Below are 26,325 nucleotides of genomic sequence, written 5' to 3'. Positions count from 1 at the left end.
GATACGGACATAGTCATCCCTACCATAAGAGGAAGAGTGCAGTCAGGAGCCAGATATGGACGTAGTCATCCCTACCATCAGAGGAAGAGTGCAGTCAAGAGCCAGATACGGACGTAGTCATCCCTACCATCAGAGGAAGAGTGCAGTCAGGAGCCAGATACGGATGTAGTCATCCCTACCATCAGAGGCAGAGTGCAGTCAGGAGCCAGATACGGACGTAGTCATCCCTACCATCAGAGGAAAAGTGCAGTCAAGAGCCAGATACGGACGTAGTCATCCCTACCATCAGAGGAAGAGTGTAGTCAGGAGCCAGATACGGACGTAGTCATCCCTACCATCAGAGGAAGAGTGCAGTCAAGAGCCAGATGGTGAGATTGTCACGTTTGGTTAGTGGCGATGAGATTTTTGAAGAACTTTACAAATTAGTAGGTATGTTTTTGGAGAGAGGTTATCCCCTTAAATGTTTGATTAGTATCCAAAGAGAAATAAAAACAAAAAGAGCTACCTAGGTGGAAATATAGTACAAAGGAAAGTTAACCAAGGTGTTAAGAATAGTGCAATGATTTTGAAATTTAATTATCAGACACCATTCATTGTAGACACTATGCGGAGAGTTTGGGAACTTAGTTTTAGTTCCAACACAAAAGAAGTTTTGGGTAACATCTTAAGGGTTGTCTTTAGTAAGGGAAAGAATATTAAAAGTATTTTGGAGCAAACACCGGTTAGTAAAGGTTACTCAAGGATGTATAAATGTGGGACATGTAGGATTTGTAAATACATCAATGAGGGGACTTATGTAGTGATTCGGGTTATAATAGGTCTGTTCCCTGTCCAGGAAGATGTTGTTGCAACTCAAGAATGGTAGTATATCTAGCTAGTTGTACATCATGCCCGGCTTTTTATGTGGGAAAGACGGTGAGGAAAATTAAAGAAAGAACTGCAGAACATCTTAGAGCTATTAGAAATAAGGACACCCTCAATGCCCTGTATATACACACCACAGTTTGTCCAAACTTTAAAAAGTTTATTTTCTTTGTGTTGGGTCGAGTTATGCTCAGCATACGAGGTGGTGATGACAAGTTGAAAGTTGACATATTGGAAACTGCTTGGCAAATTAGATTAAACGCTACCCAATACCCAGGTATTAATGATAGTATATCCATTTTTCCCTATTTGAAGTCAAGGAGTTACACTATCTATTAATAATATAATACTTTAAATATGTAGTTCCACTATATGACAATTGTTTTTATTATAAGTATTGAAGTGGCCAATATTATCACATATTATTATTATTTATTATTATTATTATTACTATTTTGAAAGTTGGGTGAAGCAATGTGCATATTAGTTAAACATATTTATTTATATAATAAACATATGCACATATATTTTTATTAAGTATTGTGTATATGTATAGGTTTATATAGGTATATCAATATATATATATATATATATATATATATATATATATATATATATATATATACACACAATAGTCATTGAGTATTATGTGTATTAAGAGTTTTGTGTATATATTTTTATACAACATATGTTTTTTCTTTGTTCTTAAAGCAGCTGGAACAGTTTAGTGTGAAATTTTAATTCAACTGATTATTTATTAATGTATTAAGGAAAATGATTGGTTGTTGCTAGACGATGCAACTATTTATGTGAATGATTTTAGGTTTTCCACTGACTCTGATGAAGCCATTTGTTTTATGGTGAAAGCGCTAAGTTTGTGGAAATTGTTATTAAAGCGGAATTATTCTTCAGTTTTTCCTGACTTTGGTCATTTTACTAGTTTGGCTCTTATTGGGCTTTTTTGTGGATCTAATGAACACATGGCTGCATTGCTGCTCAGTTCCAGGCTAGATCAAGCTTCATATCCGTCCACACAGTGCATTGTAAAGTATGCTACCCCTCACAGTGTCTACGGATTCCATGCTGCTGTATCGACTCCCTGCCATCTGGCATCCTTACTTCTTAAACCACTTGTTCTCCTTTTCCTTCCTGCTCTTCTCCTGGCATCCCTCACTTATTTTTTTTTACACCATGCTATGTCCTGGTTCACTACCTTAGTTTTTTTTTTCCATCTTCTTTCATCCTCTTTCATATCATATTGCTTCTGTATCTCCTTTTCATCCACAGATTATATACTGGCACCTTACAGAGTCTCTTCATGACAAGAATTCTACAGCGGTATACTCCACCTTCACCAACCGTCTTCTCACTCAGCTTAGCTACTAATCACCTATTCCAACCTGTACCATAGCCGATGCAGGATCCAGCCACTTTCTATCCTGCTGCCTATACCTATTTCCCAGTTGTTGCCTGCCAAACTTGTCATCTCACTTTGCTTCTTATGCCTTCTGCTGTATAGCTATAACTTTCATCAACATGTTATTTAAAACCGTTTTCCCTCAAACCTCACTTTTAAAAGCTTGTGATTACAAATAACTTTCTGTTTTCTTTCCTTCTACTTCTTTGTTTTGAACCGTTGTTGTATATTAGATTTTATTTAAGGCTTACATTTTATTATCTATTGGTATGTTCTGTTGTGTTTTGTAAAACCCTGTTTGTATTTTACAATGTTTTCTATTTGTATTCACAATGTTAAATTTCTGAAAGTCACTGTAAATTTTTCTTATTTGCTTTTGCTACCTTTTATATAATTATTTATACTTGGAGCATTTCTCCCCAGTACTCCACTGTCCTAAAGGATACAGACAGCTTCTTGAAAGATTTGTTCTCCACTGTTAAGTCTCTGGATGGTTTTGACAACCTTCTACTTGTAATTATGGACATAACCAGTCTCTATACTGTGATCCCCCATGAGTATGGCCTGAGGGCCTTACATGATTTTCTGGTTAGATATAATTTAACAATGGAACCTCTTTGTTCTCTGCTGGAATTAGTCCTTGAGAATAATATCTTTATGTATGGAGATACCTTTTATCTGCAAACCTGGGGTGTGACCATGGGAACTCCATGTGCCAATAGTTATTCAAACTTGGTCTTGGCTGAGTGGGAATTTAAAACAATCTTTAGTGATGGAAATATCTGGAAGAATGAACTTGTCTATTATGGGCGATTTGTGGATGATGTTTTTTGTTTATGGAAAGGAGGTATTGACCAACTGGATCTTTTTCTCAGCTTTATTAACAACAACACTGACTTCCTTGAGTTCAAAATGAAACACTCATCCTCAGCTATAGATTTCTTGGATGTAAAGATACGCTTACATCCAATCCAAGGTCTCTCTACTGGGGTGCATAGGAAAGAGACCTGGCAAAATCATTTCTTACATAGGCAGAGCATGCATCCAAGATATATTTTTGATAACATCTTTGACAATCAAATCTTAAGAGTCTCAAGACTATGTACTGATGAGGAAGAATTCTTGGAAGAGCAATCCAATCTATGTAGATATCTGAAGGATAGGGCTAACCAGGAAAATAATTTTCCACCAGTTTCACAGGTGCAAGCCTATAGAAAGCAAAGAGGTCAATCCTATTACTCAGAGAGGTCTGAACAAGCATCACAAAGACAGTCTAATGACACAACACCTAAACAACTTAGATGTATGCTTACTTACAGTTTGGACAATCGACAGGTCTGTGAAGTGATCAGGAAATTTTGGCCGATTCTGACAGCGGATGACAAAATAAAGAACATCGTTGGAGAGAGACCTAGGTTTCTTTATAAGAATAAAAAGAATATCAAGAGATTACTATGCCATAAAGATGGCTTTAAACGTGGTGGCCCACTATCAGACCGCAAAGGTACTTTTAAATGCTGCAGGTGCAAAGCTTGTTCTTACCTAGATACTAGTAATACTTTCCTTCATCCAGTATCTGGACGTAACTTTCATTTCGATGTTTATGCTGATTGTACTACTAGCCACATAATCTATTTGGCTACCTGTTGTAAATGCCAAGCTTTTTACCTTGGTAAAACTGACCAACGACTAAAGGATCACATTCTACGACATGTCAGAGACATGGATCAGAAAGTTCCACACAATGCCTTAACAGCACACATATTGGTCCATCCTACGCATAATTTCCTGTTTAAAGTTGTGGAAGTGGTCACCCAAAACATCAGGAAAGGAGATGTCCATAACAGGACAGAATTGAGAGAGATCTTTTGGATCAATCATTTTAGAGCCTATTGACCCCCAGGTCTTAATACAATAGTAACTCTCAGACCTGTTCTAAAATCTAGAAGGAACTTACCAAACATTAACACATGATTCTAGCATTTTTATCATTGAACTACATATAGGAGACAAACCTCCACTTTGAACATTTATTTTTGTCCTGTGCCTTTAAGAACACCAAAGACAATCAACTACCAGCTCTTGATTGTGTTTCCTTTATAAACAGGAAGAGCTAACCACACTTTTATACGATCTGAAGAAGGCATCTGCCGAAAGCGCTTATCGTTTGGACAATTTCATCAGCTTTTTACACTCCAGTGAAGTATATGTTTTTGTCAGCTTTGCTTACAAAGCATCTATTAACTGTGCTTTAACAACTTGAAGCCTGAAGTTGTGGATGTTAATTACTAGGCTAATTATTTCAGTACTTCAGTGAAGTTTGCATTCCTGTCAGCTTCACTTTTTAAGCTTCCAATAAATTGAGTTTTAATAGCCTTAAGTCTAAAGCTGTGGACGACAATTGCTTGGATATTTAACTATTTTCAGTTCACCATATTCCAGTGAAGTTTACATTCTGTCAGCTTCACTTTTTAAGCAATTAATAAATTGTGTTTTAACAGACTGAAGCCTGAAGCTGTGGACGACACCCAAGGTCTTTTTTCCCTAGATTAATTACTCCGTCGATAAGAAGCCCTTAAGAGTTGTCCTGCTAGTTACAAGTCTGGGAATGCATGTAGATAGCAATCTGGCCTTTGACCAACATGTAGCTAAAGTACTAAGGAAATCATTCAATGTCACCCAGCTTGTAAGTAAGGGGATGGCATCTAGGTCCAAGGATGTTATAGTACCACTTTACTTGGCCCTTATTGGACACATAATTGAGTACTAGGCCCTCTTTGTCATGTGCCTGACAAGGTATATGTAACAGTTGAAATGCCCACAAAGAGAATTTGTGGTATTAAGACATTGTCTTACACAGATTGCCTTAAAGCCGTATTGCTGCACTCAATCTGTAAAGGTCACTGAGAGGGGATATATGCCCCTTATTATAAGAACATCCTCAGATCCAGCCCTCATGGACCTTTTGCACTTCCACAAATTTGAAGAGCACCAGAAACACTAGATCCAAGGATTTAAACTTTGCTTACTACATAACTAGGACATGCTGGTGAGACACATATGTATCTCAAAGGATCCCTATACTTTGGAATATGCTGACCATCCATATGAAGCAGTGTCCATTCCTAATTGTATTCAGATGTAATCTTGACCATTGGTTATGAAATTGGAAATTCACCCCATGTCTGGGCCCTGTATCTCTGATAGACAGACAGAGGTCGACAGTAAATATTCCGTACTAAAATATCCATACTCCCCACACAAAACCTTCAGTAAACTCCTAAATAATATACCCCTACAAGTAGACACCCATGTTATTTGGGGGTACACCTGGGTTGCATTTTGCAGTCAGGCTTATAAAGGGCTTCTCAATCTTAAAAAAAACAAAACTTCTACTTTTCCTCCCCAAATCACTACAGCAACACAAAAATACCTTCACGGTATCTTCTCTTAATAATACACTTATCTCTGTTGAACCACATACTAAACTTCAGGGTGTAATCATAAGATAACTAACTAAAGTTTGATATACATATTCAGCAAGCCATCAAAAAGAATCACCAAAAACGCGGTCTCTTATACAGACATAAAAAAATACCTCATTATTAATGCAAAACATTCTCTAGCATAGACTTTCCTTCTCCTAACCTTACTTTATGCAGCCCCTATTTTCACCAATGTTCAATCCAATCTATTAGCTAAACATGAAACCACCTACAACAAAATTGCCAGATTCGCTGACAACCTTCCCTATCGCTCTCACCACTGCATAGCTACAAAAAACTATAATGGCTTGAGCTACATAACCAACTCCTTCTTCCCCAGCTCCACCTCACACACACTATCTTAAATCTATCCTCCCGCTGTCCTGCTCTCACAGACCTCATCACTCCCTGCTCTCCTAAGTGTAACATACACAACACAGACCTACACTTCAGTTCACTTTCGGTTCATCTATTAACAACTTTTACAGCTTTAGGTCTTTGTTGCTTTCTCACTGGATGCTTTTACTTTTAAACCCCAGGCAAATTCTAGACCTTTTGTAGCTGTTATTCCAGCTCCTTCTGTTGTATTTGATTCTGGACCTCTGTTTTGATCACCCATAGCTTTGCATATGGAAGGGGTGTATAAAGCTGCTGCTCTACCTCTTTCATAGTAAGAATATTTACCTGCTATACTGTATCTATGTTTTTCCCACCATCTATGTCTTCCATAGTGCCTTAAAATGTGTAAAATCATTTCCTAATATTACCATCATGGGTATGTCCACAGGGTGTAAAAGGTTCCTCAGAAATGTTTCTAAGTGTGTAAAGAGATACCTTCTGTCACCATGAATGTATATCACTCCTCTTTTTGGCTGTTAATTTTATGTTTACACAAGAGGGGGCGCTTGACAAGGATAACCATATTTCTAGAATCTAGCAGAGCTTAAACCTCCCTTCCTTTTTAAAAATACAATACACTTCATTATCTTGGTTACAACACTATAATATAAGACAGACTCAGTTGTTCTTCCTGTAACCTTGTTGCACTGTTTAGAAGTAACTTCATTTAAATCACACATTCAGTTGACAGTTCTGTTAGTAATGTTATTTTCAGTATTTACAGCACAGAAATTAACAATGTGACCTTTCACTACATATTAAACTGCTTTTTGTTTTACAGATGATGATTTTTTTCTTACTACAGTTTTACACTTAGATACATCCATTTAAGCTTTGTATTATTAACTAATAAGGTGGGTGGCCTTAGTCGTGCAATGTTTAGTGTTGCCACCTAAGAGCAAAAGGTTGTCTGGTTTGATTCTTGGCTGGGGTGCCTTCTGTGTGGAGTTTGCAGGTCCTCCCTGTGGTCATGTGGGCTTCCTCCAGGTGCCCGGTTTCCTCCCACATCCCAAAAGTGGATTGGACACTCTAAATTCACCCTAGATGTGAGTGTGTGCAGGTGTGTGCCTTCTGTAGAAAGTTATGCACTGGGCTGGCAGCTCAACACCATAAAACTCCACTGCCAGTCATTCTGCAGACCATTGTTCTGCTGTGGCAACTCTAATGAGAAAAGCCAAAAGAAAAAAAAGAAGATTGTTAACTAATAACCATTCAACTAAAGTTATTAGCTTGCCAGGGTTTGTGGGATCATTTTAAAAAAGCCATTTTCTTCTATTACTAGATAAAGTTCTTTTAAGCATGTTTACTGCTAAAATTTCTAAAATTTTTACTTCACTGTTGCTATGAAGTTAAGCCAAAGCTTTAAAACATGCTTTAAATCAAGCATCTGTGCACTTACTGGTTTAGCAACTTTAAAAGTCCAAATACAAAATGTTACTGCTTGTAGTTCAGGGGTTATACCAAACTTCATCGAAAGTTCTTTCATGTCATAGTCTACATAGACAGTTCTCTCCTCATCCATATACATTTTCAGTGTTTCTCCTGTCAGCTAGGAAGATTAGATTTTTTTCCCAATCTGCTTGGTGCTATTTTTCTGTGGTGGCAAAGTTATCAAGTAGATCCTCCCTGTTTAGTTTATTTGGACTAAGCACAGTCTTGGGGTTGATAGCTTCTTTGGCCAGCATAATTAGTTGTAGTTGCATTGTATTTTGGTCATTTCCCACCTTTGACACCTCAAGTTTTTGTAGTAATTATTCCATGGTTAAGGCCATCCATAAACCATGCCAAGAATAATTAGTGTTTAGTGAGTTTAGTACTTAACAGGAAGGATACCGTAAGGGTCTCAGAAATGGCATGTCTCTGGCAAACTGTCCATGCATGCACCACAAGTGAAAGTCTGACAGAAAAATTAATAGCCCGCATGGCTTGAAAGAAAAAGAAAGCAGTGCAGTTAGATATTTTCCATCAAAAGGTTTTATAGCTTCTCAAAGCCTTTCCTAGTACAGGCTTTCTTAACAAAAATGTCCTAGACTCAATGACTCAACTAGAGCTCATTCCCAGCTCTAATTTACATGTTTTCTTCAGATTTAATTCCATTAGTCAGCCTGGACTGGGGGACTTACCCTTCACGTTTCCAAATTCTTCAGCTCACGCACTCTGCACCTCCTGTTACGGAACAAACATTCTCATTTTACTATGTTTTCTGTTATGTAGCTGTAATGTTTTCTGTTATGTAGCTGTAATGTTTTCTGTTATGTAGCTGTAATGTATTCTGTTATGTAGCTGTAATGTTTTCTGTTATGTAGCTGTAATGTTTTCTGTTATATGTAGCTGTAATGTTTTCTGTTATGTAGCTGTAATGTTTTCTGTTATGTAGCTGTAATGTAGCTGTAATGTTTTCTGTTATGTAGCTGTAATGTTTTCTGTTATGTAGCTGTAATGTTCAGTTAGCACCTAATCATTATCTAGCAAATTTAGTGTTGCTTAGATATTGTAAAAATGTTCGTTTACTAACAATCCAACATTCATTTTAAAGATAGAGTACCCCTTTTACAGAACCAGAATGTGAATGTCTACTTAAATTTGCTTAACACGGAAAATATATAAAAAAGCACACTAGCATAACTATACTAATAGAAACCAGGGGAATCACTTTTATGTTTCACAGTCAGGTTCTTCATAAAGTAATAATTCAACAGGCATTAAAAGATTAAATAATCTCAGACAAGCCACATACACCAAACCTATTAAAAACGGAAAGACATATTATTTAGAAACATAAAATTATCAAAAAAAATATATAAATGGCAATTCCTGTCTCAAATATAGCCATTCTATCAATTTTAGGTTGAAAATCTTCTCTGAGGAAAATATGAAAGATCCTAGTTTAAGACTACATTTGATATCAACACAACCATTCAGACCGGAGTAGTGAGTATTGTCCATGTTTGACAACCATACCCCTACCTTATATTCCAACTTTGGATCACAGGTACCACCTTAAAATCTTGCCTTATACAACCCACTGCAGTCAGTAAAAATGTTAATGTTTGTCTAATGAAAGTATTATTGGAATTATTGATTATGATCGATATGTTCATAAAGCTGTTTGCCCAGTTTTCTTCTTTTCTTACCAGTGTAAAAACAGATGCACTTGGTACAACATGAAGCAAAGTAAATCCTGCTCTGTCACAAGTACAGCATCATTCTACAGCTAGTTTGTTATTTTTTCTAAAATATGAGGTCCTTTGTATAAGTATCTGTAATATTTACAAACATAATATTTGTGGATATCAATCATCATAACAGCCGAAGGACAATTACTGTTTTCAAATCTTTCAAATTACATACTATCTTGTTATCAAATTGTGGTGTAGTTCTTACATTTTTGAATCGTACTTCACTTCCCATTAAATGTGTTTAATTATTGTTCAGAATATGTTTATGGCTGTACTATCTAAACTATGCACAATGCAATACATAATGTCCATTTGTTATTCATGTGGTAGAAAATACAAATGTGTGACCGCATGTTTGCGAGACTCACATTTGGTTGAATTCAACCTTTAGACAGTGTACATGTCTAGGTGTACAGGAAAGTGAATCCTTGACTGAAAGGTGGCAGTTTTGACACTATGCAAGCTTGCATTATAATATAGTAGTGTGTATGTGTGTGTTTGTGTATTAGTGTTAGGATTAAGTCGTGGGACAGTTTTACTGATGTGACTAATAGGTGTTATGGTAGTTTTGAGTCCTTTTGTCTTGATTAGTGGTACTGTTAGGGAAAGGGTTTGTAGTAGGGTTATGGTTAGGGTTAGCACACATGAGTAAGGTGGTGCAGGGGAACTTCAGGATTTGCTTTAATACCTTAATGCAAGCAAAATTAGACCTACACTGTTTTACTCTAAAATCACAATTTCCAACTGTGTCACAGTTCTCTATATTTTCCATGTGTCACCCTGCTTCATCTTCCGGTAATAGGACTAGAACTGTTGCATTGCATTCTTTTCCCATTAAGGTTATCTACTATTTATCCTCTAACTAATGTCTGCTTTGTTTATTCAGTATTTTTGATGGCTTCTTTCCTATCTGTGATATGACAACAACAGTATTACGATTCTATGCAATAATTTTTTGTTTTTGTTTTTTTTCTTTTCTTTTTTGATAATCAATTATTTCTTATCAAATCTTCTTAATAATATTATACCATTTTCTGTTCTTATATTACTATTTATCTGTTTTTGATCACTTGGTTCTAAAATAAATTTTGCTCCTGTTAAGTCAGTCACTCAAGTCCAAAATTCCTTTACCTCAAATACCTTAGCTCACATGGTCTGTCTGTCAATGTATGGTTCTTTATGGTTTTGCAAGTTCTTATACATTCTTCTGCCTTGGCCACTGTGATTCCTTTTACATTTGCCTTTCATCCTTCCCACTATAAGTTTCTTGTCTTTCTCCCTTGATCCCTCCAGCACCTCAAATCAACCTTCACTGTCACGTCACTAAACAACTTGATTATCAAGGCTGAACACCACACCAAGCTGAGAGGGGTTATAATCGATGATTAACTTAAATTCAATCTACGTATTCAAAACTGCATTAAAAAGATCTTCCAAAAACTCACCCTACTTTATAGAAATAAAAAGAAATCCTGACAAATGAAACCATATTCTCTCTGGCACAAGCCTACCTTTTACCCACCCTACTTTATGTAGCACCTATCGTCACTAACCTTCAAACAAATCTTTTGAGTAAGTTTGAACTTGCTTATAATAAAATTGCTAGATTTGCTGCCAAGCAACCATATCACTCACACCATTGCCTTTCTCTAAAAACACTTCACTGGCTTGAATTTCATCAACAGTTCCTTCTGCCTCAGCTTCACCTCACCCACTCCATATTAAACCAACCCCACTCCTGTCCTGCTCTCTCTAAGCTCATTACATCCTATATTCCTAGCTGTACACACCACAATTCTGACCAACATCTCTTTCAGATCTACAAAAAACCATTGAAAAAGTACTCTATAACCACTGCATCACTAATGCCTGGAATTAGCTGCCCCAACACATAAGATTAATTACTAAAACAAACTATTTAAAAAAAAAACACTAACAGACTACTCAAATCTTGGACTTGCTCTTGTACTGACACAGCTTAACCATCCTCCCTTCGTCTATCAAACACTCCTCTTAATCTCTTTTCTCTACTCTGTACCAACCCTCCTTCTCTAAGCCTTTATTTTTCCTACAGGTCAGACCTTACAATAATCTCTTAAGTTTGGAAGTTTATTCAAATTATTCCTAAACCTTCTGTGTAATGTATAATGAAGATACCTTACATCTGTATAATGTATAATGAGGACACCTTACATCTGTATAATGTATAATGAAGATACCTTACATCTATATAATGTATAATGAGGATACCTGACATCTGTAGAATGTATGAGGGCAATCCATGTTAGGCAGAGCCCCTCACTAACTCTATTCAAGAGAAATCTTGACGAGTGGATGGGAGATCGTAGGTTTACCCCAGGGGTCATCTCTGTGTCACTACTAGACAGAGGCACAGCAAACTAAACCCTAAATGGGAGTAGTATTCTCATCCTAAGGGGTGGTGAAAGCCACACACACTCTGGCTAGGCTTATAAATGCCCTAGGGCAGGTAGCCTAGTACGAACCTATGAACCTTACATCTGTATAATGAGGACACCTTACATCTGTATAATGTATAATGTGGACACCATACATCTGTATAATGTATAATGAGGATACCTTACATCTGTATAATGTATAATGAGGATACCTTACAACTGTAGAATGTATAATGAGGACAACTTACATCTGTATAATGTATAATGTGGATACCACACATCTGTAGAATGTATAATGAGGATACCTTACATCTGTATAATGTATAATGAGGACACCTTACATCTGTAGAATGTATAATGAGGATACTGCACATCTGTATAATGTATGAGGATACCTTACATCTGTATAATGTATAATGAGGACACCTTACATCTGTAGAATGTACAATGAGGATACCGTGCATCTGTAGAATGTATAATGAGGACACCTTACATCTGTATAATGTATAATGTGGAAACCTTACATCTGTAGAATGTATAATGTGGAAACCTTACATCTGTAGAATGTATAATGTGGATACTGTACATCTGTAGACTGTATAATGAGGATACAGTACAGCTGTATAATGTATAATGAAGACACCTTACATCTGTATAATGTATAATGAGGATACCGTACATCTGTATAATGTATAATGACACCTTACACCTGTATAATGTATAATGTAGATACCTTATATTTGTAGAATGTATAATGAGGATACCTTACATCTGTATAATGTATAATTAGGATACCTTACATCTGTATAATGTATAATGAGGATATTGTACATCTGTCGAATGTCTAATGAGGACACCTTACATCTGTATAATATATAATGTGGATGCCTTACATCTGCATAATGTATAATGAGGATACCGTACATCTGTAGAATGCATAATGAGGACACCTTACATCTGTATAATGTATAATGTGGATACCTTACATTTGTAGAACGTATAATGAGGATACGGTACTTCTGTATAATGCATAATAAGGATACCTTACATCTGTATAATGTATATAGGATACGTTACTTCTGTATAATGTACAATGAGGATACCGTACATCTGTATAATGTATAAGGAGGACACCTTACATCTGTATAATGTATAATGAGGACATCTCACATCTGTAGAATGTATAATGAGGACACCTTACATCTGTATAATGTATAATGAGTATACTTTATATCTGTATAATGTATAATGAGGATACCTTACATCTGTATAATGTATAATGTATAATGTGGATACCTTACATCTGTATAATGTATAATGTGGATACCATACATCTGTATAATGTATAATGAGGACACTTTACATCTGTATAATATATAATGAGGATACAATACATCCATAGACTGTATAATGAGGATACCTTACATCTGTATATTGTATAATGAGGCTACCTTACATCTGTATAATATATAATGAGGATACTGTACTTCTGTATAATGTATAATGAGGACACCTTACATCTGTATAATGTACAATGTGGATACCTTACATCTGTATAATGTATAATGTGGATACCATACATCTGTATAATGTATAATGAGGACAGCTTACATCTGTAGAATGTATAATGTGGAAACCTTACATCTGTAGAATGTACAATGAGGATACTGTACATCTGTAGAATGTATAATGAGGATACTGTACATCTGTAGAATGTATAATGAGGATACCTTACATCTGTATAATGTATAATGAGGACACCTTACATCTGTAGAATGTATAATGAGGATACTGCACATCTGTATAATGTATGAGGATACCTTACATCTGTATAATGTATAATGAGGTTACTTTACATCTGTATAATATATAATGAGGATACAATACATCCATAGACTGTATAATGAGGATACAGTACATCTGTATAATGTATAATGAAGACACCTTACATCTGTATAATGTATAATGAGGATACCGTACATATGTATAATGTTTAATGACACCTTACACCTGTATAATGTATAATGTAGATACCTTATATTTGTATAATGTATAATGAGGATACCATACATCTGTAGAATGTATAATGAGGATACAGTACATCTGTATAATGTATAATGAAGACACCTTACATCTGTATAATGTATAATGAGGATACCGTACATCTGTATAATGTTTAATGACACCTTACACCTGTATAATGTATAATGTAGATACCTTATATTTGTAGAATGTATAATGAGGATACCTTACATCTGTATAATGTATAATGAGGACACCTTACATCTGTATAATGTACAATGTGGATACCTTACATCTGTATAATGTATAATGAGGACACCTTACATCTGTATAATGTATAATGAGGATACTTTATATCTGTATAATGTATAATGAGGATACCTTACATCTGTATAATGTATAATGAGGTTACTTTACATCTGTATAATATATAATGAGGATACAATACATCCGTAGACTGTATAATGAGGATACCTTACATCTGTATAATGTATAATGAAGACACCTTACATCTGTATAATGTATAATGAGGATACCGTACATCTGTATAATGTATAATGACACCTTACACCTGTATAATGTATAATGTAGATACCTTATATTTGTAGAATGTATAATGAGGATACCTTACATCTGTATAATGTATAATGAGGATACCTTACATCTGTATAATGTATAATGAGGACACCTTACATCTGTATAATGTATAATGTGGATGCCTTACATCTGAATAATGTATAATGTGGATACCATACATCTGTATAATGTATAATGAGGATACCGTACATCTGTAGAATGCATAATAAGGACACCTTACATCTGTATAATGTATAATGTGGATACCTTACATCTGAAAAATGTATAATGTGGATACCGTACATCTGTATAATGTATAATGAGGATACCTTACATCTGTATAATGTATATAGGATACCTTACTTCTGTATAATGTATAATGAGGATACCGTACATCTGTATAATGTATAATGAGGATACCTTACATCTGTATAATGTATAATGAGGACACCTTACATCTGTAGAATGTATGAGGACACCTTACATCTGTAGAATGTATGAGGACACCTTACTTCTGTAGAATGATGCCTTATATCAATAAGAAATTATACCTTAACCAATGTATAACTTGCAGCTACAATGTCCTTTCTGTTTTACAATATGTAATCATTTTTTAATGTAAATATTGTATGTGTTATGTTCAGAATGTGATTACTGTTTTTTGTCTTGTGACTATTTGGGTCTAGATTACAAGCATGAAAATGCATCTGAGCGAATATGGAAACAGCGACACATAGTCATTGAATCGCATTTAAGCGATTTGATGACTATGTCATAGGGAAGGAGATGGTTGGGCAACTTCACAGAGTTGTCCTTTCCTTCCCTATAGTGCGATCTCAGAGTTGGTATATTTAGTTAGTGGGGTGTGGGGGGGCAAAGCCCCCCACCTAATTATGATGTTAAATTATTATTGTTTTGCGAACGACCACGTACGTTTTTTCCCTATGGAAAAATTTGCTTATGTGGTCATTTGATATGTTCAATTTTCGTGTATTATCTGTCAACTTTTATGTAGTCACACATATGCACTTTCATTCTTATAATGCAGACCCGACTATTTTTATAATTAGCTATTATCTACCTTTCTGGAGCTTTTCTCTTCAGGTCCCTGCTGAAAATGGGCATCTGCACAGCCAGACTAACTTGGTCAACAAATGCAAATAAATGCCAATTAAATAAATAAATAAATTGTCTAGTGAGTCCTTTTCTCAGATGTTATGAGTTAGATATTTAAGATTTACTGTTACTATCAGATATCCAAGTGAACAGCCTGGATTTATTTCCTTAGGTTTTGACTGTCGTGATCCTTTTGCAGGTGAATTCTAAAAGGTCGCCTCCAATATCCAAGATCTAAAGCACTGATTTTCAGTTTTACAGCCTTAGTTAGAAGTTCATCTCTCACAATCATATGTTATTAGTGGGAAAAACATAGGACTGACAATATGGAACTTTGACAATGTGATATCTTTAATCTTTAAAATGTTATCCAAGTTTGCCATCGCTTCCCAGAAGCAAGCATCTTTTAATTTCATGGCTGCAGTCACCGATGAGAGAAGGAAAATAAAACGTGTTTCTCCCTTCACTTCTATCCCATTTATTTCCAAAGACGTGATAGGTTAAGGTGGTGTAGTTTTAGCTTGTTTGATGTGGAGGCGTAACCCCTAGGTTCTGTATGGTACAATTGTAGCTTGTTTGATGCGGAGGCGTAACCCCTAGGTTCTGTATGGTATAATTGTAGCTTATTTGATGTGGAGGCGTAACCTAGGTTCTGTACTTTTTATTTTCACCTCCATCGTCCTGCTGTTTAACTTCTCACATTCGGCCATCAGTGCATGTATCAGCAATACATCTGAATTTGTTAATATTCCTTCCGGAAGTTTTGATTCCAGCACCTGGTTCTGCTACCTCAGCATTTTGCACGGTATATTCAGCATATAAATTAAAATAAGTAGGGTAAAAATATGCAGCCTGACTTCCTTCTTTGCCAGTCTTAAACCAGTTACTAATGTCATATTCATTTCTATATTTTTCTACATACAAATTCCACAGGTGGCAAATAAGGTAACTAAGTATCCTCATTTCTCTAAGCATTTGCCAAAGTGTTTTATGGTCCACATAGTCACAGGCTTTAGAGTAGTCTTTAAAGCAGAAGTAAATATTCATCTGGAATAACATTGCATTATCCACTGGATGTTGTCAATTTGCTGTCTGATGCCTCTGTGTTTTCTAAAAGCAGTTTGTACAGCTGGCAATTCTGTGTCCATATGTTGCTACAATGTATCTCACATGATCTGGAGCAGTAACATCTGAAACAAGTGCAATTGTTAATCAACTTGAGCAATCTTTGCTCTTATGCTTCACTTAGAAATGGAATATAAATTATACTTTTCCAGTTCAGTGGCCATTGTTGTGTTTTCCAAATTTGCCTGCAAATAATTTCAGGTTTCATTGTAACAGCATCATTTTGCAGGATTTAAAACATCTATTATTGAAAGCCACACGTAAACTATAATAAATCCATGCTGATATAAATATGCACTCTCAGCTTCTGTGATATTAGTAATTTTGTATCAGGCACTGGCATGCACATTTCGAAGTAATACTTCCGGTACATCTAGGTAAGATATTGAAAGAAATCTGTATTAGTATCATGACAGTAAACACCTGTGTCTTATAATAATTTTAGTATACTATTAATTGAGTATATAACTTAATCTGGCCACAAATATAAATAAACGTTTTGGGTTTCATTGCACAATCAAACATTATAACAAATAAAACAAAGTGTGCATTAAGTTCATAAATATTATCTGGAGATGGTAAATATTTACTTAACCTGTCTTTTTTTTTTTCTTTTTGGCATCTGATACTAATATTTTTTCTGTGCAGGAGAAACAAATACTGAAAAAATCCAAGAAAATGTCAGAAATGTTGTACAAGGAAAATACAGTCTCTACAGCTTGGGGTTTGGCAATGACTTAGATTATAACTTCCTGGAAAAATTGTCACTGGAAAATAAAGGCATAGCTCGTCGTATATATGAAAGTTCAGATGCAGCCTTGCAGCTTCAGGTAAATGCCATATTTTGAGTATTTTTTTTTTTGTGATAGAGACTTGGCATGTTCCAATATAAGTGATGAACTTATAAGACCAGAAGGTTAATCATATATTTTCTTATGTGATATAAAACCAGCTGTGCTTAATTGTCTATCCTCTTATCAGCATAATGCCTTTAATACATACATTTCCAAGTCCACTGGGCAACAGTTGCAGAAATAATGAAACATTTATAATTTGTAATATTAAAGGATTAAGCATAGGAAGCTCATTGCAAAATTTAAGGGACTTCAGAAATAAGTGAAGCGCGGGATATCAGTATAACAGTAAGTCAGCTAAAAAACGTGTAGTAATTCAGCAGTTTAGATGGCTTATGTGCCACTGAACAGATCACAGGATCACCTGAACTTGAATTACAGTCAGAGTGTCACATCAAAAGTGACCATTACCTAATGCCAAAGTTCACACTGCTGGGTGGCTAGCCTTTCCATGGTCAGTTATCCACACCACGCACTCACATGCACACTAACACTTACGGCTAATTTAGAAAGTCCAGTGCAACTATTAAATCTCTACTTCAGTGCAACTATATTGTTGTGATGGAAGGAGCCAGCCTCTGACTCACATGGGGTAGTGGTACATTACACAGTTCTTGGTCTGGGGACTGATCCATCCCTTGAGATACTGAAAGGGCACATTACAGGCAGTATGCACTAAGCGACTCTTCCTTTCTGTCTGGTCCTTACACATTACAGGCAGTATGCACTAAGCGACTCTTCCTTTCTGTCTGGTCCTTACACATTACAGGCAGTATGCACTAAGCGACTCTTCCTTTCTGTCTGGTCCTTACACATTACAGGCAGTATGCACTAAGCGACTCTTCCTTTCTATCTGGTCCTTACACATTACAGGAAGTATGCACTAAACGACTCTTCCTTTCTGTCTGGTCCTTACACATTACAGGCAGTATGCACTAAGTGACTCTTCCTTTCTGTCTGGTCCTTACACATTACAGGCAGTATGCACTAAGCGACTCTTCCTTTCTGTCTGGTCCTTAATGAAAGGATGTTGGCTACAGGGACCTTTGGTGTGTGGTAGTGGGCAGGGTTGAGAGCAGATACTCAGTCCTGTCCCTGTTAGGCTAGATTTCAGTCTAGCAAGGTGGGTTCTCAACGCATTGTCACTGCAATGGTCAAGGTGAGTTGTCAACTTATTCCCACTGCAGTGACTAAGGTAGGTTGTCAATGTATTGCCACTGCAATGGCTAGACTATTTGAAAGCTGTTAGTAAGTGGTTGCACTTGTGTTGAGTTATAACAGTGGAAAATTAGTACAAAAATAGTATGAAATGCACTATCCACCTAAAAACTTGATTTAGATCACATACGTTTTATAGCGGTCTTATAGCTTGTAACTTTGTAACAACTGTAACTATTGTAAGTGTGATCAGAATCATAAGCTAGGTCATAGGTCAGTGCCAGGCTAGCTGTCCTTGCAGGCCATTTTAAGCCTAAACAATTTCCACTTAAGGGTAAGAATCAAACCCTGTACCTTGTGTTTGTGAGGTAAACTCCTTAACCATTATGGCAACCTCTTTACATTGAGCTCTTAATGAAGCATGTGTCATCTATGACACAAATTAAAAAATGGTTATAATAATAATATCGGCAGAGCTGACTTACACATGAGAAATGTTTTATTTTATGGCAGCTTGTTGATGGGGAATAGTTCAATTGGTATAGAACATAAAGATAAGTGACTGCTCCCAAATATTACAACTGTTTCAATAACTGCTTTCTTTAAGCTAAGCTTTCAGAGTAACATGTCATTGTAATTTTCTAACAGTGACATTTTTTTTACTAGTGTGCCTATAATGGTAAAATATTGCTAATTGTGTTACAATGGAACCAGAGGTGTTTTGTCTGTTAACAGTTGCAGCAATGCTTCCTTTACTGATTAGAAAGCATAAATAAATTAATTGATTTTAATGTTAGCTGTTAGGAAAGTTAAAAGTAAAAACTTTTAGTCTTACTACTCAAAAATAAAAGAAAGAAATTTGGTGTTTCAACTGTTGTCAGCTTTTGTCATGAATGTTAACCCCTCCTACTTTAACAAAATCCCACTACTTTGCCTATTATTCAGAATGTGTGCCTGCACTGCTGACACAGAGGGATAAAACACTGACTTCAGCCTGAGTGACCCAGGTTCATTTAGCGTCTCAGGCATGTGATGATGATGATGATGATGATGATGCAGGAAGGGTGGATGTGCCCATCATGGGAAGGCGAACACACATTCAGGCACACCTCCATGTTTAATCCCTCATGAAAGCTAGGGATGTGCAATCCACAAGGGAGTGGAGCTTTGACTGAGTCCTACACGGAGGCATAGATGAAATGCCCAAAGACATGCACATCAGCTCCTTGGATGGTGTGAGCTCAAGTTAGGGGCAGAGATATGCATATGAAGAAAAAAAAACAATCCTGAGCAGTAGTGTTACACTTCCATGGGAGCTTTAATCTCATTTCCAGCTCAGAACATGAGTTATAGTTAGTCTGAGGATAGATAAGGTGCTTTGATAGAGCTGGTGGATGTGGACTTATAAAGTGGAAGTTGCAACACTGTCTCTTACTGTGATCCTTGCTTTAAACCAATCTTTCACAGTAGACAGTTTGCAAAATGTATGCATAGATCTGATTTCTGGTTTATAGCTTTGAGTTTCTGTAAATGTAACTTGTCAGTATAGTTACTGCAACTCGACTACTGAATATAAGGATTTACTACTTGATTTAATGTACTCATTATTTCTGGTGTTGTTGCAATATCATTTTCATATATAGTATACAGGGAGCTGTGTGCTCTGACATTGTGTTTTCTTTTTCTTCAGCACTTCTTATGGACACTTTTTTGTATGACTGTTCATTTAGAGTTGTCATATGTGTTTTTTGATACATGTTTCCTTAAGAATTCACTTACACTTACTGGAGTGAGAATAACAATTGCTTGAGATTGTGTTGCACTGTTTTGAGTTTTTCTTTTCTCAAATGTTCTGTGACTGTGGGGAGTCACTCTTTCTCTTTGTATGTAATGTATATATACATATATTTGATGAAAGGAGTTTTCCACATGGGGGTTCGTGGGGAGGGTTTGCTGCTTACAAAATAACTATCTTCAGTCTGTGCCATAGCAGTTAATGGCACAGTTATGTTTTGCTCATCTAGGATTACTGAAGGGATTTCTGAGTGATAGCTTTTCAGTCCTTCATAGTGGAAGCTTCATTTTGTCTAATGGCAACTTTGTGTATGTTATACCTGTTCTGTCTTTGTTGCAACTTGTCATTTCTAATGCTGTTTTTTCACTCTAGTAAAATGGTTTTATTTCTTGCATTTGGGGCATATCTTACCATTGCTGGACATTAGCCTGTCTGCGGGTACTACAATATCTGCATTCTGTTTTGCAATATATTTTATTGTCTGATGTAATAAGAAATCTCTAGCCTCTTTTTCTTTTATCTGCTTATGCTTTGATCATTAGTCATTTCTTTCACACAACTTTTTTCCGTCTACACTCAACCATCTTTTTTGGCTAGTAGTTCTGATAAGTCTATAGCTCTTGTAGAGTCAATCCTTTTTTTCCAAAGCCACATTTCTCCTTTTCCTGCTGCAGTAGCATGTCTTATTATTTGCAGCTTGTCATTAAGTGCACTCATACATTGCTAGGGTTTTTAAACAGCAGTTCTGTATATGCATGGGTTCATCCTCTTCCTCCTGTAGTTATGAATTTGTATAGAATAAACTCTGCATGTAGTCTTATGTATTTGATATACCTTTTTCCTTTGTCATGTTAAGTGATACATCATGTTTGTTGTTAGCTTCTATAGCTGTTGAATAAGTATTAAGTTGATCTACACAGCCCTTCTATTGTTGCCCTGTAGTGGATCTGTCACAGTCTATATTCCACACTAGCATGTTTTGCAGAAAAGCCTTACTTTATTATTGCTTGTATCTTTTTCTGTTGTTTATGCTTTATAATATACTAGGTAGCCCTGTTTTCTAAATGTCTTAGCTTATTTAAATAATCTGTAATTATTTTAATTTTAATTAATTAAGTTAATGTTATATGTAGCATTATTTTCTAAATGTTTTAGCTTATTTAAATAATCTATGATTATATTAATTTTAATTAATTAAATTAATGTTATACACCATTATATGTTGCTAAATTATCTGATGCTGGAGCTTTTCTCTGCAAGCAGCCACTGAGAAGGAGTTTTTGTAAAATCCAGTCAGACTATTCCAGTAAAGACAAAGCAAATCAATAGATAAAAACATACATATTTATGTCCTTCACAAAATTAACTGCAGAGTTACACAAAAGGGAAACTTTAGCAAAACCTCAATATATATATATTTTATCACTCGTATTTCTCGGTATTACTAAAGCCTTGATATCAGTATGAGTGTTTAATATTATTTTAAATTGTTACACACTAGTCAGGCTATAGTGCAGATTGCCTTACTAATGTGATTTTTTGTTTGTTTTTCATTCTATCTGTGTTACTCCCACAATGTGGTATGTGCCCCTGTAGTATGGCACAGCCCAGATACAGTAAATGAGGGTAGTTGTTTGTGGATTTAATTACAGCAGAAGGCCAGTCAAATGAAACTACAACTAGCAAAACACCAAAATGCCATCACATCGAAAGTAAATAGCAGTCACGCAACTTCCAAAAACCCACAATGTTTCAAGTAAAAGGTTTAATGAATTTATTTAGGTTAACTACTTTCATCCTCATAAAATCAAAGTCCAGGAGTTCATCAAAACAAATTTTAAATAAAAGTCTACCTTTAAATACATTCAATTTTTCATCATGTGGCAATCATAAATCATTTGATTGTACAAAAAAAGTACACCCCCCCAATACAATAATATTAATAAATGGTGTTACATTAAAAATGACTATGTTCTTATCAAGTGTATCTTAAATTTAAAAATTACAGCTTTGCAGATCTTAAGCTAAGAGCTGCCATACTGTTTCTCTGTCTACCAGCTGAGTGGTCCAATCACCCTCTCGATAAAGTTCTACCTTTTCAAGTGCATCATCTTGTTGAAAGCAGTTGCAAGTGAGTAGAGGGAGAGAAACAGTTTCGGCCTGATATGTTGATATTCTGTTTTACACTAGGATAGCGAAACTGCAGGAGAATAAGATAGAAAAGATGTATACGGCCTTGTTAAAATAATATATACGGCCTTGTTAAAACATCATATTAGTCTTATAAAGATACAAGACCAGTTTTCAGTTTTGTATTCTATCCTATGTTCCTGTTTAATATTTTTTCTACTCCCTAGGGCTTTTATAGTGAAGTTGCAAACCCTTTACTCTTAGATGTTGACATCCAGTACCCTGAAGACTCCATTTCTGATCTGACAGAGACCAATTTCAAGCACTACTATAAGGGAGGAGAAGTTGTTGTTGCTGGTCGAATTTCAGACAGTGACCTCCAAAAACTTACTGCTAACATCAAAGCTCAAGGGGTAAGTAGGCTGCACATTTGTTGTCTGGTTTCCTGCCAATTTAGCAAACAGTATTGTATTCAGAATTCATGATAATCTATTATAGCTTGTTTTATGCACTCTTAATACTATTATGTTTCCCATGGATTTTTTTTTTGTCACACATTTGAACAGAAGACACAGTAACAAAACATCCAGTCTGGGTTCACATGATATTTGCTGCTACTGGTCTTTTGTCATCACAGCCATCTGTTCCACATTGCCTAAGGTGAGGAGCCAGTGTTGTTTTTGTATGGGCTGCATTCATAATGGTGAAAGGCTGAAATGGCAAACAACTTTATATTGACCAAAAAGTTGAAACTCAAAAGGCAGATGACATTTTGGTAGAGTTAGGAGTGGTATTTTCCCCTTTCCCCACTATAGTGCAATCTCAGGAGTTAGTATTTATAATTAGCAGGGGGTGTTGAGGGGCTTTCCCTCTGCATAAATCATATGTTTGACCTTTTGTGGTCAATGTAAGGTTGTTTGGTGTTTTGGCCATTCAGCATTATGAATGTATTCCCTTGTGTACCATGGCTGTTTACTTCCATCATGGATGCTAAGTGTGTGCTAATGAACCAGCTGTGTATTATAAAGGGCCTGACTTGTACACCTGACAGAACTCTGCTGTCCTGATCATGGAGTGCACTCAGGTGTCTTAGCAACAAGTCTAGTTACTTACAAATTATGCCTCCTGTACTGGTGTGGAGTCTAATTCTGTCGCCACTAGTGTTCCATTCTGTAACTTTGAAAAAAAACAGCATCCAGAAAGTAGCAGTTTTACAAACAGTACCTATTTGTTGAATTTTAACTGAGATGAAGTGTTCAGATTCATGTGTCCACTTACTTTTGTCTGAGTTCTAAACAGTTCTAATTGGAATGGACTCAATTATTCAATAACAAGAAACTGCAAGGAAGTCTCTGTGTACAGGTGTAATAGCGCTTCCACAGTGAGACACCTTCTATGCAGGCTCTCTACATTAACTTGTATGGTAAAAGAATATTATATTGTGCATGCACACACACACACACACACACACACACACACACACACACACACACACACACACACACACAATATACACAGACACACACACACACACACACACACACACACACACACACACACACACACACACACGATATACACAGACACACACATTCACAGGCACATGTGGTAGCAGCCCTTCAGAGATGTAGCTGGAATTTGAGACAAACCCAGAACTGGCTAGAATTTACTCCAACATTAATATATGTGTTTGCGGTTATAGCCAGATATACTTGGTCTAACTAGCTAGATTAAATCTATCTGAGCATCATGCAGATGTGTTATGGCTGATGTAGCACAGAGAATCAAGGACTGCTTAAACTAATGTATACAATAAGAAGATATACAGAAAATGGCTCCTGGACAACAATAATCATCTAAAAACAAGCTTTTATGACAGCAGGAGAGGAAGCAACCAAACATAATGCATAATGTCTTCCCTCTGTAGGAGCAGCTTTTGAAGAGATGGGCACATATTTAAATATTAGGACAATGGAGAGAGATGTGTCAAATGACGACTGACTACAAAATATAAATGGTGTGTGTGTGTGTGTGTGTGTGTGTGTGTGTGTGTGTGTGTGTGTGTGTGTAGGTGTGTGTGTGTGTTTGTGTACTTGTGTGTGTGTACGTGTGTGTGTTTATGTGTGTGTGTGTCTATGTGTGTGTGTATGTATGTACGTGTGTGTGTATGTATGTACGTGTGTGTGTGTGTATGTACGTACGTGTGTGTGTACGTGTGTGTGTGTGTGTGTGTGTGTGTGTGTGTGTGTGTGTGTGTGTGTGTGTGTGTGTGTGTGTGTGTGTGTGTGTGTGTGTGTGTGTGTGTGTGTGTGTGTGTGTGTGTGTGTGTGTGTGTGTGTCTGTGTGTGTGTGTGTGTGTGTGTGTGTGTGTGTGTGTGTGTGTGTGTGTGTGTGTGTGTGTGTGTGTGTGTGTGTGTGTGTTGTGTCTACGTGTGTGTGTGTATGTGTGTGTGTGTGTGTGTGTGTGTGTGTGTGTGTGTGTGTGTGTGTGTGTGTGTGTGTGTGTGTGTGTGTGTGTGTGTGTGTGTGTGTGTGTGTGTGTGTGTGTGTGTGTGTGTTTTTTGTATGCAGTCACCCAGATTCAGGATCCAGGCAGTGCAACAAGGGACAATTAAAATGTTATATGATGCATGGAATGATTCCCATGAGGAAATTCCCTAAGTTGAATGCGGCTTTATCTTTAGCTTCCTTTTATCTCTGTAAAATCTTAGAATGTATCTAACTACTGTTTGTGTATAATAAATATAAATAGAAATGTAACTACTCTGTGTTTAACTGCAACTTTGTATAATGTCATGTAAGCAAATAGAGATTTTCTCCCTGGGCTTCCATTGAAAATGGAAATTGCCCAGTCAGACTTTCCTAGTTAATAAAGATAAATAAATAATAAAAACTGGAGTCTGATTGCATTAAATAATACAGATTATGAGATATTTACGAAGATAACACTAAAAAGATTTAAACATAAGATGAAAAATATAGCCAAAGAAGTTTATATGGCAAGAAAGGAAAGGGACGACAAGAACTGCTAACGCTAGTAAGAGGAACTATGGATGACATTTTAAATAGAAGAGAGGATGTAAAACTTATGGTAGGTGACAAATACAAAGTATGTTATGCAAACAGGAGGAGAAATTCTACCTAAAGCTAAATCCCAGTCTCTATCACTGCCTAAAGCCCTAATCATTGCTGCCACTCCCTCCCTGTGGTTGACGTACCTATCTTAGTTGACTCTAGCTACTGTGTTCACGTGAGGTGCAGTGACTCCACTCTCGCTGTCTCTCTCTCCACAAAGCTGTTCCAATTCACCTGAGCATGTAGCTGAGTTCAAGCATGAATTACAGCCTGTGTGAGCTGCAAGATATGTGAGTCCCTGGTTGCAAGACAGTGGTCTAGGAGTGCCCCAAATGAAGGTGCTTCCAGAGTGAATAGAAGGCGCACAGGAAAAACAAACTCTCGTGAAATTCAGAATATGTGGAAAAAAAGGACATTTTTGGTTTGAGTGTGTGCAAATGTCTGAACAAAACAAAGATAAAGAGAACAAGATGATAAAAAGAAAGGAGGAGGAGTACTGAGCAGAATAGAAATGGAAATATCAGCAAAAACACAAATGAAAACGTTTCTGATCAAAATGATGCTGTTGAAAAATGACTGGACAGAAAGTAGAGAGGATGTAATGTGCAAATGCCATACAGACTGATACAAGAAGTGAAGGTACAGCTAAATAATGGGCATAGTTTCTCCAAACTAAGGGGTGGCGTAAGCCACAAAACTATGGGCTAGGCTTA

General features: G+C 36.3%; 1 protein-coding gene across 5 annotated transcripts in view; it reads left to right on the top strand.

Moving 5' to 3' along the window:
* Nucleotides 1-26,325, top strand: part of LOC122807829 (inter-alpha-trypsin inhibitor heavy chain H3-like) — a 1,807,468-nt gene that overhangs the window by 1,257,035 nt on the left and 524,108 nt on the right. For all 5 annotated transcript variants that reach the window (XM_044078927.1, XM_044078926.1, XM_044078925.1 and 2 more), the window contains exons 12-13: nt 17,249-17,430; nt 22,765-22,950. In XM_044078927.1, coding sequence (XP_043934862.1) covers nt 17,249-17,430; nt 22,765-22,950 — 368 coding nt within the window. The remainder of the gene's footprint in view (nt 1-17,248; nt 17,431-22,764; nt 22,951-26,325) is intronic.

Source organism: Protopterus annectens, chromosome 7.part1, assembly GCF_019279795.1.
Source record: "Protopterus annectens isolate FY-2018-M chromosome 7.part1, PAN1.0, whole genome shotgun sequence".
NCBI lineage: Eukaryota > Metazoa > Chordata > Ceratodontiformes > Protopteridae > Protopterus > Protopterus annectens.
This window is presented reverse-complemented; position numbering and strand designations above follow the sequence as displayed.